This window comes from Aythya ferina (assembly GCF_964211825.1).
Source record: "Aythya ferina genome assembly, chromosome: 22".
NCBI classification, from domain to species: Eukaryota; Metazoa; Chordata; class Aves; order Anseriformes; family Anatidae; genus Aythya; species Aythya ferina.
The window spans coordinates 5921017-5937022 of NC_140320.1; the positions used below are offsets into that span (position 1 = coordinate 5921017).

The 16006-nt window shown below is 44.3% G+C and overlaps 1 protein-coding gene across 5 annotated transcripts in view; it reads right to left on the reverse strand.

The window, feature by feature from the left end:
- Positions 1 to 70: 70 nt before the first annotated feature.
- The window catches only part of KMT2A (lysine methyltransferase 2A), a 47419-nt gene continuing 31483 nt past the window's right edge, over positions 71 to 16006 (reverse strand). For all 5 annotated transcript variants that reach the window (XM_084495863.1, XM_084495864.1, XM_084495861.1 and 2 more), the window contains 10 exons: positions 11063 to 15368; positions 9620 to 9700; positions 8830 to 8894; positions 8090 to 8260; positions 7381 to 7455; positions 7032 to 7206; positions 6521 to 6628; positions 5929 to 6012; positions 5437 to 5566; positions 71 to 5032 (listed from right to left, as the gene is read on the reverse strand). In XM_084495863.1, coding sequence (XP_084351989.1) covers positions 4757 to 5032; positions 5437 to 5566; positions 5929 to 6012; positions 6521 to 6628; positions 7032 to 7206; positions 7381 to 7455; positions 8090 to 8260; positions 8830 to 8894; positions 9620 to 9700; positions 11063 to 15368 — 5471 coding nt within the window. In that variant the 3' untranslated portion in view covers positions 71 to 4756. The remainder of the gene's footprint in view (positions 5033 to 5436; positions 5567 to 5928; positions 6013 to 6520; positions 6629 to 7031; positions 7207 to 7380; positions 7456 to 8089; positions 8261 to 8829; positions 8895 to 9619; positions 9701 to 11062; positions 15369 to 16006) is intronic.

The window sequence follows — 16006 nt, forward strand, 5'->3', positions numbered from 1 at the left end:
TGAGAAATAGGATCATTTAAACCAGGAGGACCAGCTTCCGACCCTCAGGAATAAACCAAGAGCAACCCTCTGCAGCAATAAACTTGACATGTTTATTAATTAAACTATCACTTAAATAAAAAAAAGTGCATAGAAAATAAACATGTTTAAAAACTCCTTTGTTTTTTGTTTTTTTGTTTTGTTTTTACAACTATGTACACTTTTTATTTTTTACATTCAGTCTTTTGCAGAGCTTTCAGCATTTTTTTTAAACTATTAAAGTATTTCCTTCTTCCCTGTGACAGGGAGTTAACACTGATGTACTTTAGACACGTTTCCTCTTTTTTTTTTTTTTTTTAAAAAGAAAAACAAAACAGAAGCTTGGAAGAACACAAGAAAAAAAAAGATTTGTTATACATGATAAGTTGTCAAGAAGTGTATTTCTAGAACATAACCTTGCCTTTGCAGAGTTTTTTTTTTCTTTTTTTTTTTTTTTTTTTCTTTTTTGAAACAATTATTCACCTACCTGTATTTACTAAAGAGACTGTTAAGTTCAATAAAAGAAACACCACAAGTATAGTTCTTGGTTGATAGACAAAGCTACTGTACCTTGTTAAAAAGATACCAGGAAAGCACAGAGCACATTTTTCCCTATATGCAGGTGGTACCCCAACATTCATAACCAAAAAGAGAGGAAAAAAAAAGGAAAAAACCAAGTTGTACAAGTACTGACTGGTAACAATAAAGGTCAGGGGAGCCCTCGAGCTGCCCGTTCCCGGGCTCCTCGTTTTTTCCTCCCATTTTCCAGCTCCCAGAGCCAGGCCTGCTCGCTGCCTGGCACCGCCGAGGCCGCCTGGAAACGCGCAGCCCGAGTTCTTCCCGCCTCCGTTAGCAACTGTAACACAATCCTTATCTATAGTGTTAAGAGAATTAAAAGCCATGGACCGATACTGAACTAGGCTTCATTACACGGTGCATTACTATATTAGTTCCTATATATATTGTATTTATAGTTATAAAAAAAACTTGCAAGTGTTGGATGTGGACCAGTAGTATGGGTTTGAATGGCATGATTCTGCACAAAGACCATCTCACTGAAGAACCTGGTATTGCTTTGAAATGAAAGAAAAACAACGAACAGAAAGATACCCAGCCCTTTGCAATGACCCGCTTTTCCTTTAAAAAAAAAAATCGGTTTGTACAAATAAAAAATAAACGCCCTAAGGTTCCATTTTTTTTTTTTTTTTTTTTTTTTTTTTTTTTTTTTAGTATTTTCAGATATCATGATCTGTGTCAGTCCTTATAAAATATACATTCATAGACTGGGAAGCTGTGCTGTGCTCACCGTTAGCCCAGGCAGAACGGGGTGGAAGGGCACACGCAGGCAAGCATCTCACGGGTGACAGGACACGCACGCGCTGGCTGCCGAGGCCTCTCCCTGCCTTATTTCCATTCGCCCAAAAGAGAGAGTCAAACGCTGCGAGCGGGACAGGAGCGTGGACACCCCGGCCCGGCGGCACAGCTCAGCTTCTCTGGGTACAGACACTTTCACTGGCCACAGCGGCACCTGCCCAGGCAGCCGCCGCAGGTATAGCAGCAAAGCGAACAGCGAGCGGGGGCCCCACCGGGCCCGTCTGCTCCACCAGTCCTTGCAGGAGGGGATTCCTGGTGCCTGGCTCCCGGGGTGCTCCCGGGGCTTTCCCTCGGGCTCCCCAGCCACCCATTTCCCAGTCTGGACGCCCTCCTGCCCCCGCAGAGCGGCAGGGAGCTGCCGGCGGGGCACGCCGCGCCCCCCTCTTTCCGCACACGGTTCTCAGGTTTAACCACGGTGAGAGCTGTCCCCCAGCAATGCTGTCAAAACCAAGAAAGAAAAAGGACAAAGAGCAGCCGCGTCCGCGGAGGCAGGGCTGAGATCTCGCCCCCAGACGCGCTTTTTGGCCTTCTCAAGGTATGTGCGTTCCCAAACTGTCAGTGCATCAAATCGTTTCAGTAACAAATGCAGCTTCAATTTGACTCTTCTTTAAACAGTTATTACCAAATAATAATCACGCAGTGCAATAAAGAAAGGAAACCAGCAGTTCCTGACCCCGTGAGTGCTGTATTTCATTCCCAGGTCAGAGGAAGAGGTCTCGGGGCCTGAAGCGCACAGATAACGGAGTGCAAGCCTGCAAGCGTGGGGAGTTCAGTCAGTTCGGTCCATTTCCTACAAACTGCTCGTGCAGTTTTGGGGTTGCCTTGCGATTTGGCAGCCCCCAAAACGGCTACTAACCTACCCACAGGGACAGTTTACAAAAAGCAAGGGTGCTTCATGGTTTAACTGCTCCCAGGAACGATTGCTCTCGTCTCAAGAGAGACGCTGTGGGATCAGGAGCGCACGCGTGGGTGCGTGCCCCGCGCCACCCCAGACGGCGGCGAGCCGAGGAGGGCCGGGGCCCTATTGCTTCGACAGATTTCCACAGGACCATGTTTCTGTGTCCAGAGAGCTGTGGATTTACCTAGAGAAGGAAGGTGCAGTCTTTCTCCAGGGGAGCTGCTCCGGACAAAGCAGTGATGAGCGGCACACTGACCCTCCGTGACGGGGACACGACCTGGGGACTGGAGCAGGACCTGCCCCTGGGCGCAGCGAGGGGCCCATGCAGCTGACCTGGGCTGGGGATGCCCCTCACTGCCCCAGCCCCACACTCATCCAAGCCCCCCCTTTAGGGACAGCTGAGCTGAGTGGACACGGCAGGGTGGGAAATGCTCCCACAAATGCTCATCCTGAACGCCAAGCAGAAGAGGTGAAGTTACTAAGGGTCAGTTCTCTCTCTCTCTCTTTCCTGAAATACACACAGGGTACGGGTGTGTGGCAAGGCAGAATCATGCCTCCGTGTTCAGATACAGTTCCCATGAGTCAAACTCCTCCTAAGCTGGGCAATTCTTCCTCCTGCCCCTATCTTGACAAGAAAATAAAAGTTTAAGGTCCAGCCAAACCTCCTAGAAACAGTTACTGAAGTCAAAAAGGCAGAACAAGATTAAAAAATAAAAAATAAAGTGTACCCCTCTCTCTGGAGAAAGGATCAGACTGTGTCCAGCCAGATATTTCCTATAACCGTCCTATGAAAATAAAAACAATATTAAAAACAGATTCTTTTAAATTAGGATAATACCACTGTTTAAAAAGCCTCGTCATAAGTGCTTTTACCTATGAAGTGCTTCTCATAGAAAAATATACAAAATATATTTACATTTATAAAACCTTAAATACTAAACTGTAAACAGAACAGAGTAAAATCCAATGTCTTAATTTGTTAGGCTTGGGGCTTTTTCTTTCCTTTTTTTTTTTTTTTTTTTTGAGGCGTGGAGCAGACCCAAAAGGGAGGAGGATTTACATTACTTTCACCAGGACAATAGTGTCTTCTGATTCACTTCAGATAAGCTCGATTCTTCAGCTACCACAATTTCAGCTGTGCCAATCGCTAGTTGATTTATTCCTATGCGTTTCTAAGTGCTGCACGGAGTACATGGGGCTGGTTAGTGTTTGGCCTTGCGTTTTCAGAGAATTTACACTCCATTTTGGTGCCTCTTCCTGTGCCTTTCATAGCAGATCACGAAACTACACACCGAAGACGGGTCGCGACAGGCACGTGCCTGGAGAAGTCACTTGTTTGTCTCTACATCACACCCTAGGACGCTGCTCGAGGAGGCTGAGCAGAGCAGCTCCCGGGGAAGCGTCCTCAGAAGTCGCTCCTAGTTCTTGCTCTACAGCCACAAGCGGCCAACAGCAGAACCCGCTGCCACCACTGCTTCTCTCCCCTGAAGACGTTTGTCCCTTGGGGCAGCCCCACAGTAGCAGACACACCTCTGTCACCAGAGGAGCCTTTCAGTCCCTAGGTCAAAGGAGAAAGACAGCCTCTGACGACAGGAACAAGGGAAAACGCCGCTTCCCTCCTACACTGCAGAGGGAGGGTGCTGCTGAAAGCAAGCAGTTTGCTCTCAAAGATTTACAGCTCTGAAACCAGTTGGCACAAGCCCTTTCTCTGCTAAAGAATGCCAGGAATTCCCCTGCACTCGGGCAGGAATTTCAGAGCGAAACACTATCCAAATCCTTCTCAGTTTACCTTCGGCTGCTATCTGATGCTCTCCCCCATTCAGTCTTCCTAGATTAAAACAGATTAAGCCAGACCCACGCGGCGCAGCAGGCCACCTATGCCACACAGTGTACCAACCAACTCACAAATAGTGTTTTGGAGATGCATAGCACAAGGAATCACAGACACGTACAAAGTTCTCAGAGTAGCTGGTTGGTGGGACACAGTTTCTCTCCCTAGGAGAAAAGAGCAGTCACATACTGTGCTTTCAAAACTTATGACACGACAGTCGAATGAAAACAAGAACTCCACATTCACCACTTTGAGCCAAGAGACAACAGAAGGACGGGATCCGTGAGGACTCCCCTATACCTGGGTCTGTCTACCCTCCCCTCTCCCACTCATCAGCCCCATTCTGACAAACAAATTCTGAGGGTTGGGGCAGGAACGACAATAGCAAAAACATAATCACACTGAGGATCTTCTCCAGTCGCCTGTGTCTTTCATAAGGGTAAGTGTGCGCATGCGAGACATGAAGATGTGGACTCTGACAGAGAAACACAGCCGCCAGTTAGGTCCCTGAGCCCAGCTGATCTTCATTCCTGCCTCCGTCCTTCCCTCTCCCTTGCGAATGGCAGGGTAGGGATTCACTAGAAGCTTTGGTTCGCCCCAGGCCCTTTAGGGCTCACTTGCAGGTCACGGAAGTTCTAGTTTAAAAACTTCCTGCACTTCTTGGCACCGCAGTTACAGGGCAGTTTGTTGCTGGCGTCTTCGATGGGGAACTTGTAGTCATACGTAAGTTCTTCCCCCCGGTAGATTTTGCGCATGGCGAAGATGACAATGTGTTTTTGGCCATCAATGTTGATGACCCGGGAGTAGCAGTTGGGCTCACAAGAGTGATTGATGAAGCGGGCTGCATTCCCATGCATGGTGGCATCCACCACTTCAGAGTCATCGATGCGGAACATGTAGCAACCAATCCCCTACACAGAGGACAGAAAGACAATTAGGCAAGTGAGGCGAAGAGACGGCTACGCTAACAGACAGCTTAGATCATTACAGAGATGTGGCAACCAAAAGCCAGGTCATTAAGAATATCCGCAACCTCTCTTCACTTGTCTTCATAAGCTCATGCTTGAATTATTTCATCCCTTCACCCTTTGGATCTGCAACATGAAGACCCCACTGATGTTTTTCCCAGTCCAGAGGAGAAAATAAGAAACAATCTAGAGCTCCAGCAAGTACGGGTTCTTGTTACAAAGAGCTTTGACCCCAAAGCCTGATTAATAGCCAAGTTCACTGTCTGCTAGATTTCCTTAGATGACCCAATGGGAAAAGTGGCCTGTTATGCTTTTGAAGAAGTTCTGCAAAAGCCCTCAAAACTCACCTTACTGTCATAGTACTTCTCTCGTTTGTCAGTGAGGATGGAGCGAATGACATTGCCCGAATATTCGATCACCATCTCACCTGCATCGATGTTCCTTTTGCAGAACAGGCCCCGGCCATGGATGGGAGACCTAAAAAAGCAACAGGGTAAGAGAATATTTCAAAAAATACAAGTGAAACTTAGAAACGTAGGACCACGAACACTGCAGAAAACAAGTTATTTCATTGCAAGGCCCACAGCATTATGTCACACTTCTACAACGTACTGCCAATGAGAACACCACTAGAGCTCTTCTGTCCACTCCTAAGCAAATGCCTTGGCTATCACCAAGAGGAGTCAGCAGGAATAAGTAGTTTGTGCTGAGGATTACTTCTTCAAATAAAAACAAAGATGTTTCTTCCCCTCAATTTTGCACCACGACTTCACAGGTTTTCGGTTTTTACCTTTCTCTGTCCGAGATGCCCATCTGAGAGTATCAGAACAAACCCATACCTGTAAACACCAACTGCCTCCTTGGAGGTCTTCTTCAGGTGTCGGAATCGCATGGGCATTGGCAGATCCATACTGGTTGCCCTCCTAGAACAGAGAAATGCTGCTAAGTGATGACATTTATTTGAGAGCCCATGCCACGCATATTATCTAGGATAGTTTCCAAGATATAAACTTTCAGTCACTGCAGCCCACTGAGAACACAGTCAAAATTAATTCAGTGTAATACACACGTGCACACATAAACGCTATGTGTAGAGCAGTTTTCTCTCACATCTTAATTCAAACAAACTCACTGCTAATCAGCAATCCTTTCTTTCAATACAGGTCATTTTCTCCCTTTACTCATGAAATTCTCATCAGAATGTTCGCCTTAAATTAGCAGGGAAAAGAAACATCGAAAGGAAGCCTGAAGGTGACCAATCAGGCCAGTTGTCAGTTATCTCGTTATTGTAGGAGTCTCCCCTGTATTTTCTAGGGCTTTGTAGCTTTGAAGTTTTAAATACCACCTCAAAACCCACAACACACAACTAAGCCTAATCTCTTAGTTTTAACACCACAGCTTTATTTTCCACCTTTAAACCCTGCTACATACCGGGCTGATTTCAGTTGTACTTCCTCCTCTTCCTCATCGTTTGGGTTGTATTCTGGTGGCTGTCGGTGTTTAGATGCCAAGAAATTAAACATATCAAATGCAGATTTCCTGCAATTTAATGAGATCAAAGGAATTTTGTGTTACTAACTAAAAATAATTGAAACATTTGGTTGCCACAACAACTTGACATGTTTATTGCTTCACACCTTCTCCTGTCTGTCCTCTTTCACAGCTTTCTATGCATCAGGGTAATGCACAATAGTTTCTGAGAACTATAAATGAAGGCACTAGCCAGGAAAGCTTTGTTAAACAAAGCAACTGACAACAGGATTGCACAGAAAAATGCACAGACTCACAAGATGCAATATAATTGATTTACCTGAGAAAGCTGCTAACATTTCTTTTTAACTGAGAGCAGAAAGTGCTCTAGAGACTTGTTGCTTGTGCCCTGACATAGGATTAAACAAGCCAATGGACCATTACCCTTAACAATGACAAAGCTCACACTTGCCTCAGGTGGACTTCGGCCCTAGCAGAGCCATGTGGATTCAGAGGCGGCTCATTGGCCTCCTCTGGTTTATGAAATCTGAACTTGTAGTTGTGGCAGTGCTTTGCTCCATAAAGTTGCTCAATCAGAAACACAACAGTATCGTGGATAATGCCCAGCATCCTCAAACCATTCACACCTGGAATATGAAATAGAGCACAACAACAAAAATGAAACAAAAAAACCCTGACCATGCAGACTAGAAACAGGAGGATACAGCACCTCATTAAATATCACTTTTTTGCTAGCCTGCAATTTTCACAGAAGCATTGGATTAGCTAGTTCACTCTACATAAGAAAAACTGGATGTTACCTGCAAAAGATAGCTGTTTCAGGCGGGCATTTGAACGGGCTTCTTGAACTTTGTCAGTTAGTGACTTCCAAGCATCTGCAGTTACACAAAAAGACGACAAAGCAGTGAAAGAGTATCCAAAGCGTTGGGCACTGAAGACTGCCAAAATGGGTACCTTGCTATGTCTCTATATTTTCATGTTTTACCAGGTTTCCAGTGAAACAACCTACTATTAGTAGATTTCTAAGTGCGCGTGCAGTATGCTGTTTTCCAACAAAATGTTCACATCTAAATATGCTAATCAGATAATACGAAGTTTGCATTCCATTCATGGACCATAAATTAAGATCTTTGCATTCAATTGCTTCCATCCTCTCCAAAATTCACTGCATCATAAAAGAGAAGTAAGCTTCTTCAGCAATTGCTCTGGAGGATAAGTCTAAATGCCATACTGTCTGATCTACACTGTTTCTTGACAAACTATGGTTCAACACTGTTGGTCAATTGATAAAACAAAATGGGACAGTGATCTATCTATCTATCTATATTTTAACAGGATCCAGACATTGCTAGGAACTAGGATTGTTCTAGGGCTGTAAATCAGGAGTTTTTTTTTTTTTTTTTTTTTTTTTAAAAACGTATAAAAACAAGTAACAGATTCTCAGAAGTCACAATTTTACTTCTAGCAAGGAAAGTTAAAACCAATACAAAAGAAAAGCACAGTTCTTACCTTCAATACTTTCTGCACAGATTTGAAAGCCATCATCACTTGATATCTCAAAAACCAAACCTTTCTTCGGTTTCTTCTCACCAAGACATTCTTTCCTCTTTTGTTCTTGTTGAAGCCAAAACATAAGTGGGGAGCTGAAAGTGCTCTCTTCTTCCTCAATAGCTTTTGAGCCTAGAAAAGACAGAAGCTACTATGAAGATGGAAATTAGGTAGAATGATTTTTCTTTTCCCCATTGGTTGTTGCACAACTGAATAAATTACTTACATACTGACTTGCCTTTTGACCAGTAAATATGTCTAAGAAGAACCTACAAAGTTCAAATTACAATTTCACTACGGTAAAGACTCATATGTTTACCAAAATTCACATCTTTGTGAAGAGACAAAATTTACATCTTCGTGAATTTGTTCATACTGAAGATGCTTAACAACAGATCACATCAGCAGCTTCTAACTGCTATTACAGGAGAACCAAGTTTCCACAGAAATCATGCTCCACAAATGCCAATTTGCAGGAATGAGGAAGAGAAGAAAAAATGTTATAAGTGAGAACTATCCATGCTACTGCAATTGTATATAAATGACACTGGACTGTGAAGAGGTTGAAGGTAGCAACTTTAAAGCGTGACTAAAAAGAGTATTAGATCCGAGATTTTCTTCTGCAAGAACAAGAGAGACAAAGTAATAATTTCCCAATTTGGAGAGTCCCAGGACTTGGTGCTCTTGAAGAAGCAACATACCTGCATTTTCTTGCTCATTTGCTGAAGTCTGTGTTGACTGAGGTTCCGCGAGGACTGACATTTGCCTTTAGAGGAAAGTGAGAATTAAAACTATTTAATAACCTACTTCATTCCCATTTTTCAGTGACTGAATCAGTGCTAAATAAGCTCACATTTGTTTTATTAATTTATTTATTTTTGTTTGTTCATTTTTAATTATAAGACGGCTACATAATTAACTTTGGTGGCCTTGGAAAATCATGGGAAGACAGCAAGCAGTTATCCAAGGCAAAGCCAATCCTAGGGTACTTATTCTGTAAATCAAGGGCTTTTGTAGCTATTAATCTGGTAGGCTCACCAGCCATGAAGAGTCAACTACAAAATCTGGGGACTAGACAGAGGAAAAAAGCAAAAAACATTTTGCAGATATATTCTAACAGCAGTTCAACTGGAAATGAACAAACAAGATTCTACTCTCTAGCATTTATTTTTGTGGTACCTATCAGTCTGCAGGTAGCAGCCTGATTTAATACAATCTGCGACCTGATCTGTTTATTAGTCCTATTCTGTAATAAGTTATATGCTAACATATGATCAACCAAAATTGTTTGAGTAAGCAATAAGCTTCCCAAAACTATATTCAACTTTATTTAAAAAAAAATGGTTTCATACTAAAAGTAAATGTAGCTGCTCATTAGAGACTAAAAGCTCCCAAGATAATTTGGGTAGCAAAGACTTCTCACATTCTCCAAATAAATTTCTTTAAACTTAAGCCAGCAGAACCTGAGGGAAAGGTGTATTTCATGCTTACCCTGCAGACTGGCCACATTGTTTCTGTGATGGCTGATCAATGCTTGCTGCATCCTGCACATCTGCCTTCACAGCAGGAGTCCTGGAAGAAAAACAGTTAGGAACATTCAAAACACCTGACTATTCATGTACAGCATACCCCAGACTGGAAGGCAGTAATAGATCCACTGGGAGTTACCACAGGTGATTCAGCAGTTCAGCAGAACTACACAGGTAGTGACAACAACTGCTCCTGTGATAAAATAGATCACGTTTCCAGTGCTACATGAGATTCAAGACTTGCACTCAAAGAGGAATGAGTAGCATGAATCTGGTTGCAAGAGAAACAATTCTGAGCGACCATAAGCAATAAGCTCAGGGGTGAAGGGAAGCATGGTGGGATGCTGACAGCCACAGCAAACATTTCCAGACTAAAACAAATTCGCAAATAAGAGCAACACAAAAAAGCTATTTAAAAAGATGAAGCTGTCCAAATAGCTCTAGATCATCTGTTCAAGCATCAGATATCTTGCAAGACATGGAGGTGATCCACACAAGTGATGTGCAATATTTGTCAGTTACCATAAGATGGATGCTACCACCTTTTAGCACCAGCGCTCATTTTGGTCTGTTCTTTAATGCAGAAGGAATTGGAAGTAAGTGCTACATCTCCCTGGTGAAATGCATAATTGTTGGCAGTCACACTAGGTGACAACCAAGTGCTACATCCATAAAACCATCTAGTTTTGTATGTAAAACATAGACCAACAATTCTGTTTCTCTCTACAGATCCATATTTCAAAGTCAATTCAAATGTCATCTTAATTTAAGGTTTGGAAAATAACCCTCTACTGTAAGAGACTAATGCACTCTGCTGTTCTGACAAAGTCAAGAGCCAGATTCTTCCAGTTCTCTCAGTTCCTCCCCAGTCCCTCTTGCCTGCACGGCCTCGCGAGGATGGAAGAAGGGCAGGAAGAATAAAGCACGTACTGGAGAGGCATTACACTCACAGATACAGGCATGCAGTTTAAATTTCATCATCAAAATTACCAGGGCAACAGGGTAACAGCGCAGCATTTTGGTGCCTTAGAACACTGCTAATAATACTATTAAAACTTCTCGAGCACTTAAGTACACTAACAGCATACAGGAATAGAACACAACACCTGTTCCAGTACCATATTCTCAACCAATACATCTAAAACACTCCTTAATTTGCCAGAGTTGTCAACGACAAATAGAAATCCTCCTAACCCCAATCCTCAAAGTCTTAACTTCCTCATCCTTCCTCTTCCAGAGGTAAAAGGTCTACTTACTAACTTCTTTAGAGATCTGCTTCCCACTGACAGCTGAGTTTTTTTACATTAAAAATTATCAAAAGGCAAATCTGCAGTAGGAATTAGAGAAAGATCCTTTCCTATATTGTTACAGTCTCACAGATGAGCAAAGCAAACACTTCTCTTACCGTGTAGCTGAGACCTGGGGTACAGCCACAGCCCCTCTGTCAGGAACGTGTGCTTCAGAGGAACCAGCCCACAAGTGAGAAGTTTTGTGCTTCTTTCCATTCCCTTTCTCTAAAGACGGCTGAATGCGCTTGATTTTTGGCTTCATTTTTGTGGGACCGATCATAGAGCTGCTGGCAGACTGCTGACCGGATGACGGGGAGCCTCCAGGAGATGCTGAACTGGCGTGCATCACAGATGAGGAAACCTTGTTTTGTTCGAGGCCCGTACTGCTGGGAACATCAACCAGCTGGGGGAAGCTTGACAGCTGAGCTGTTGCTGAAGCCGCACCGAGGTCTAGCTGCGAGGAAGCGATTCCAGTCTTGCTGGCTAAGAGTTGTGTCATGTGCTGAAGCTGGTAAGAGCCTTCTGGCTCAGCAGACGACTGAGCGACTGTCATGCTCATGCTCTGTGCTGAAGGCAGAACACAGATGCTCGATGCAGCTGTCATTGCTGCCGTAGATGGAGTTTGTGACGTCCCCAGCTGCGAAAACATCCCAGAACCTGGAGGTAAAGTCATGTGCGGCTCCTGAAGACCAAGGCTCTGCTGACTAGCTTTGATCAAGAGGTTGCTTATGGAACCAAGGTCCCCTAACAAGCCCGGGCTGGTCAACGTTACCGAACTTTGTCCCAACACATGGCTAGGAACCGAGCCGCCAGTAGCAGGGGCTGCTGTGGCCTGCATGGATACCACATTCAGCACCGAGGAACTTGATGCCAGCCCTGATACAGGCCCTGTGGGAAGGTGACCAGCATCTGGCCCGATAACACTGGGAGATGTGCCAACTGCAGCAGCAGTCCCACTTTGTGGGAGCAAAGAGGTTTGCTCGAAATACATTACTCCAGACTTGGACCTTTTGATAATATTGGGGACAGTTCTATGGGACGTTGAATTTGCAATGGTGCCCAAATCCAGCGGGTGGTTGGAAATTTGGGAAGGAGCGAAATTAATTAAAGTCATGTTGGAGACCATATCAGGAGGAGCTATAGCAGAAGGGGTTCCAGAGGGAGCCAGCTTCTTGTTCTTCCGTGACTGCAGACGAGATATCGGCCGTTTCTTGCCCAGGGCAGCAGTTGGTGTCGAAGCAGCGGCACCGAGGTCTGTCCTCTGACTGGCTTCAGACACTAAGAGCTGAGGATCAGGGGGTGGCTGCACACCAATAAGAAGACCTGGCGAAGGACTGCCAATATTCGGTGGGAAGCCGGTCTGCGAGGCGGTGGAGAAGGGATGTATATGCTGGTGGTGGGACATGGGCAACAATCCTTTGCTGGTGGGAGGAAATAATGACTGAGATGAGGGCAAGCTCGGATTTAATCCCGTGGTCAGCGTCAGCCCGCTTCCCATGGGCCCCAGTACCGAGGCATTAGTCTCCATCACGCTCTGTGCTGAGCTAACAGAAGGTGTCAGCTGAATCTTCTGAGTGACGCCGTTGGGAAGGGTTTGGAGGACGTACAGTGGCTGCATGTTTTGATTGACCACGAGCAGTTTTTCTGCGGCTGGCTTGAGGTGGGGTGGTGTCGTCTGCACTGCAGCGTTGGAAATCTGAGAGGGGCCGGGACTGTCTGTGGAATTGGGAACATATTTCTGGTTCTGCAGGGGAACGGTGGGTGACACGGGCACTTGGATACCTGGGGTCCCGCTGTTCCGAGTTAAATCTTGGTTGCTGCCGTGTCCTTGCTCTACTGGGCCACAGGGCGGGCTGGCTATGTGCTCTGCATCGATGTGACCCTGGATGAAGTGGTCAGGAGTCATGTGTCCTTCAGGGCTCGGGTCTACTCCTGGACTCAAAAGAGTCGTATCACCCTCACTGGAAGCAGATTTTTCTGTAACCGTAACTCTTTTTTCCCCAGATTCTGTGGAGGGCAAGGCAAGTATCGACCTCTCCCCTGAAGAAGACAGTGAAGACTCCGAAATTACAGCAAGTCTGTTGTGGTTTTGGCTGGGCACCGTAGGGCTGCGAGTCGTCAGAACAGAGAGATCAGAAGGAAGTTCCAGGGGTAATTCAAATTGTTCCTCTGCTGATATGGAGGAAGAAACACTGCTGTCCACTGGCTCAGCGGTTGGCAGCTGTTGGGAAAATACTTCAAACAAACCCATATCCTTGCCACGGTTGCTATCCAGCCCTAAACCTTCTCCAAGTGTCAGAAGTTCAGACGATGACGACTCTGGACTTTCTCCTAATGCCTGCATTGATGGTGTATTCTTCAGCACGAAGTCCATGATGTCTGAAGGCAGGATGTTTCCGCAGTCATCACTGTTGTTATTGTCAGAATCAGATTTCAGAAGTTCTGTGTTAAAAGTATCCAGTAAGTTCTTATCAGAAGGTGTGCTTGCATGAGCCCTACGACCTGTTTCCAACGAACTCAGTTGAGCTTCCAGAGAGTCCTGGCCTTGTGTTTTAACCCTGCTCACAGAATGGCAGTTATCAATCTTTGGATCAGTTTTGTGGACTGCAGGGCTCTTTGTGACTTGTACTTTTTCCCCAGTGTCTTCAGTTCTATCCAGCTTTATGTTTTCAGTTCCATTTTCTTTTCCACTCCTTTTTGTTACTTGATTTACTTTCCTTGTTGTGGCTGTGACACTTGTATCACTTTCAGTCCCGTCATCCACGCCATCTAACTGTGAGATTTTTGGAAGATCACACTGCTCCTCCTCCCTGAATAAGTTATGGGATGCAAGCCTCTCCTCGGTGTTCGAGGAAACCACTGTTCTAGTGAAATTATAGTAGTACAAGTCATCTTCATCTGATGTACTCAAGTCATCTGCACCATCCACTTGTCCTTCTGCAGACCGCTTTCCTCGCTTCTTCCCAGTTGAGTTGCTATAGAATGGAATATCTTCTTCTCCGTAGGACCTCACACCGTACAGAGGTGTCAATCCAAAGAACATGTTAGATCTCGCCCGTGCACTTCTCCGTGGATACCTCCGCTTGTATGAGCCTTCTTCTTGAGCTTTAGTTCCATCCTGAAGCATCAAGTTGTTATCTTGAACGGGCAAATTTTCATACGTGTTATTCTGAGATTCCTGTGCTGGTGCTTTATTTGGACTTTCCTGGACTACAGAGTTATCTTCTGGGCTTTCAGCCGAGGGCTCTGACGAAGCAGCCAGTTCTGCCCCTGCAGACTGATGTTCAGCATCACTTTCTTGCTGTGCAGCTTTAGACTGGTTTTCATTTTCCATCTTGAGAGGTGTCAGAGTGACTTTAACAGTGCGTTTTCTAGGTGCCTGTGATTCCTTAGAAGCCACTTCAATCGGCACTGCAGAGCCTTTAGAGGACCCCTGTGAGGGTGGAGACTTCTCACCAGCTTTTTCAGCAGGAATATTATTACATAACCTCTGACTAATTTGTTCAGTCACCAAGCCCTGATTACCAAATTCTGATTTCAGGTTTCCTTCATCACTGCCTACTGCTTGACTTGGATCTGCAAGAGATTTCAGGGAATGCTTCTCTTTAAAACTCTCTTTCGCTAACTTTTTCCCTTTCTGACGCCTGTCTCTAGAGGCAGAAACTGCCTGCTCACTTGCTGCAGGAGATCTGCTATTTACCCCTGCAGACTTCAATGTCTTTACATCCATCTCATCAACCAAAGCAGCTTTATCTGGCTGTACGGGCTCCAAGTGCTGATCTCTGTCTTTTCTAGGGCCTCTCTGGTGCAAAGACTGAAAAGATATTGTTTCTTTGGAGGAAAACGATCCTGAAGATTCTTGAAAGGTTCCTATTTTAACATTTGTTTCTGTGCCTGATGAACTGTTTGGTTGAGTAGACATTTTGGAGTTTCCTCCAGAGGCAAAAATATGAGCTGAGTAATCTGGGTCCTTTGAGGTCATTGTTTTCATCTTCTCTCCCTTTGAAGGTGCACTTTTGGCTAACAAATCCGAACTACTCGAATGTTTTCCCTCTGAAGACTGAGATGCATCTGGCTGGTAAGTTTTACTTCCACTTGTAGCTGCTGTCTTCTGGGAGCTTGAACTGGTAGAGCAGCTTTGAACTGGAGCACTTGTGGTACCCGAATTCACAGATCCCACAAAGCGTTCAGTATTTTTTACACTCAGTTCATGTTCTGAAGAGGACCCTGTGTTGGAAACTGAAGAGACACTGTGCCTGGAATAAGTATTCCCAGCTCGTGTAGGTGAAATCATACGGAGTTTTGATTGCTGCTGTGATAAAGAAGAAGTGCTATGTCTCCTAGAACCAATGCTCTTAAGTCCAGAGGACAGTAAAGGATCTCCAACTGTAACTATTTCATGGGTCACTGGCGTAGGACTCCCTGAGAAAATAAAGCAAGGAAGACTGTTAAGTGATCTGAATCCTTCACAATCAATACATACCCCATTCCCTCATAACAAACACAATAAATTTAAAAAACAAACAAACAAACAAAACAACAAACCAGCAACATGAAAACCCTTCAACCACATAGCATAAACATGATGACATTTCAGATACATACTAAAAACTGATACTGTCAATCAGTATTCATCACATAAGGCTCACAAATCTGTATCTCAGGGTTCAGTACCTCACCTTTAGATGCAATTTTTCAAAATTATTTTTTAAACAAAATACTACTCATATAGATACATTATGTGACCTAAAATATTGGATTTATAATTCCCTCTAGAAAAATATCATCTGAGATTATTAAGCCCCTAACTTTTCTTATAGTTCTTACATATTCCTGCTACAGCATTGCCCAAACATTGCTTTCCTCGTCCCACAGAAATTTTTGCTTCAATCATCCATTTCTTGACAGGCCATCTCTACAATGTATTTTTTCAGAAATGTCCTTCCCTCAAACCTATTGTCGTTTTCCATTTTCTTCTGGAACAGGAAACTAAACATCACATTCTGAATTAAGACAAAAAAGACATGAACCAACCAACCAAAAAAAAAAAAAATCCAAAA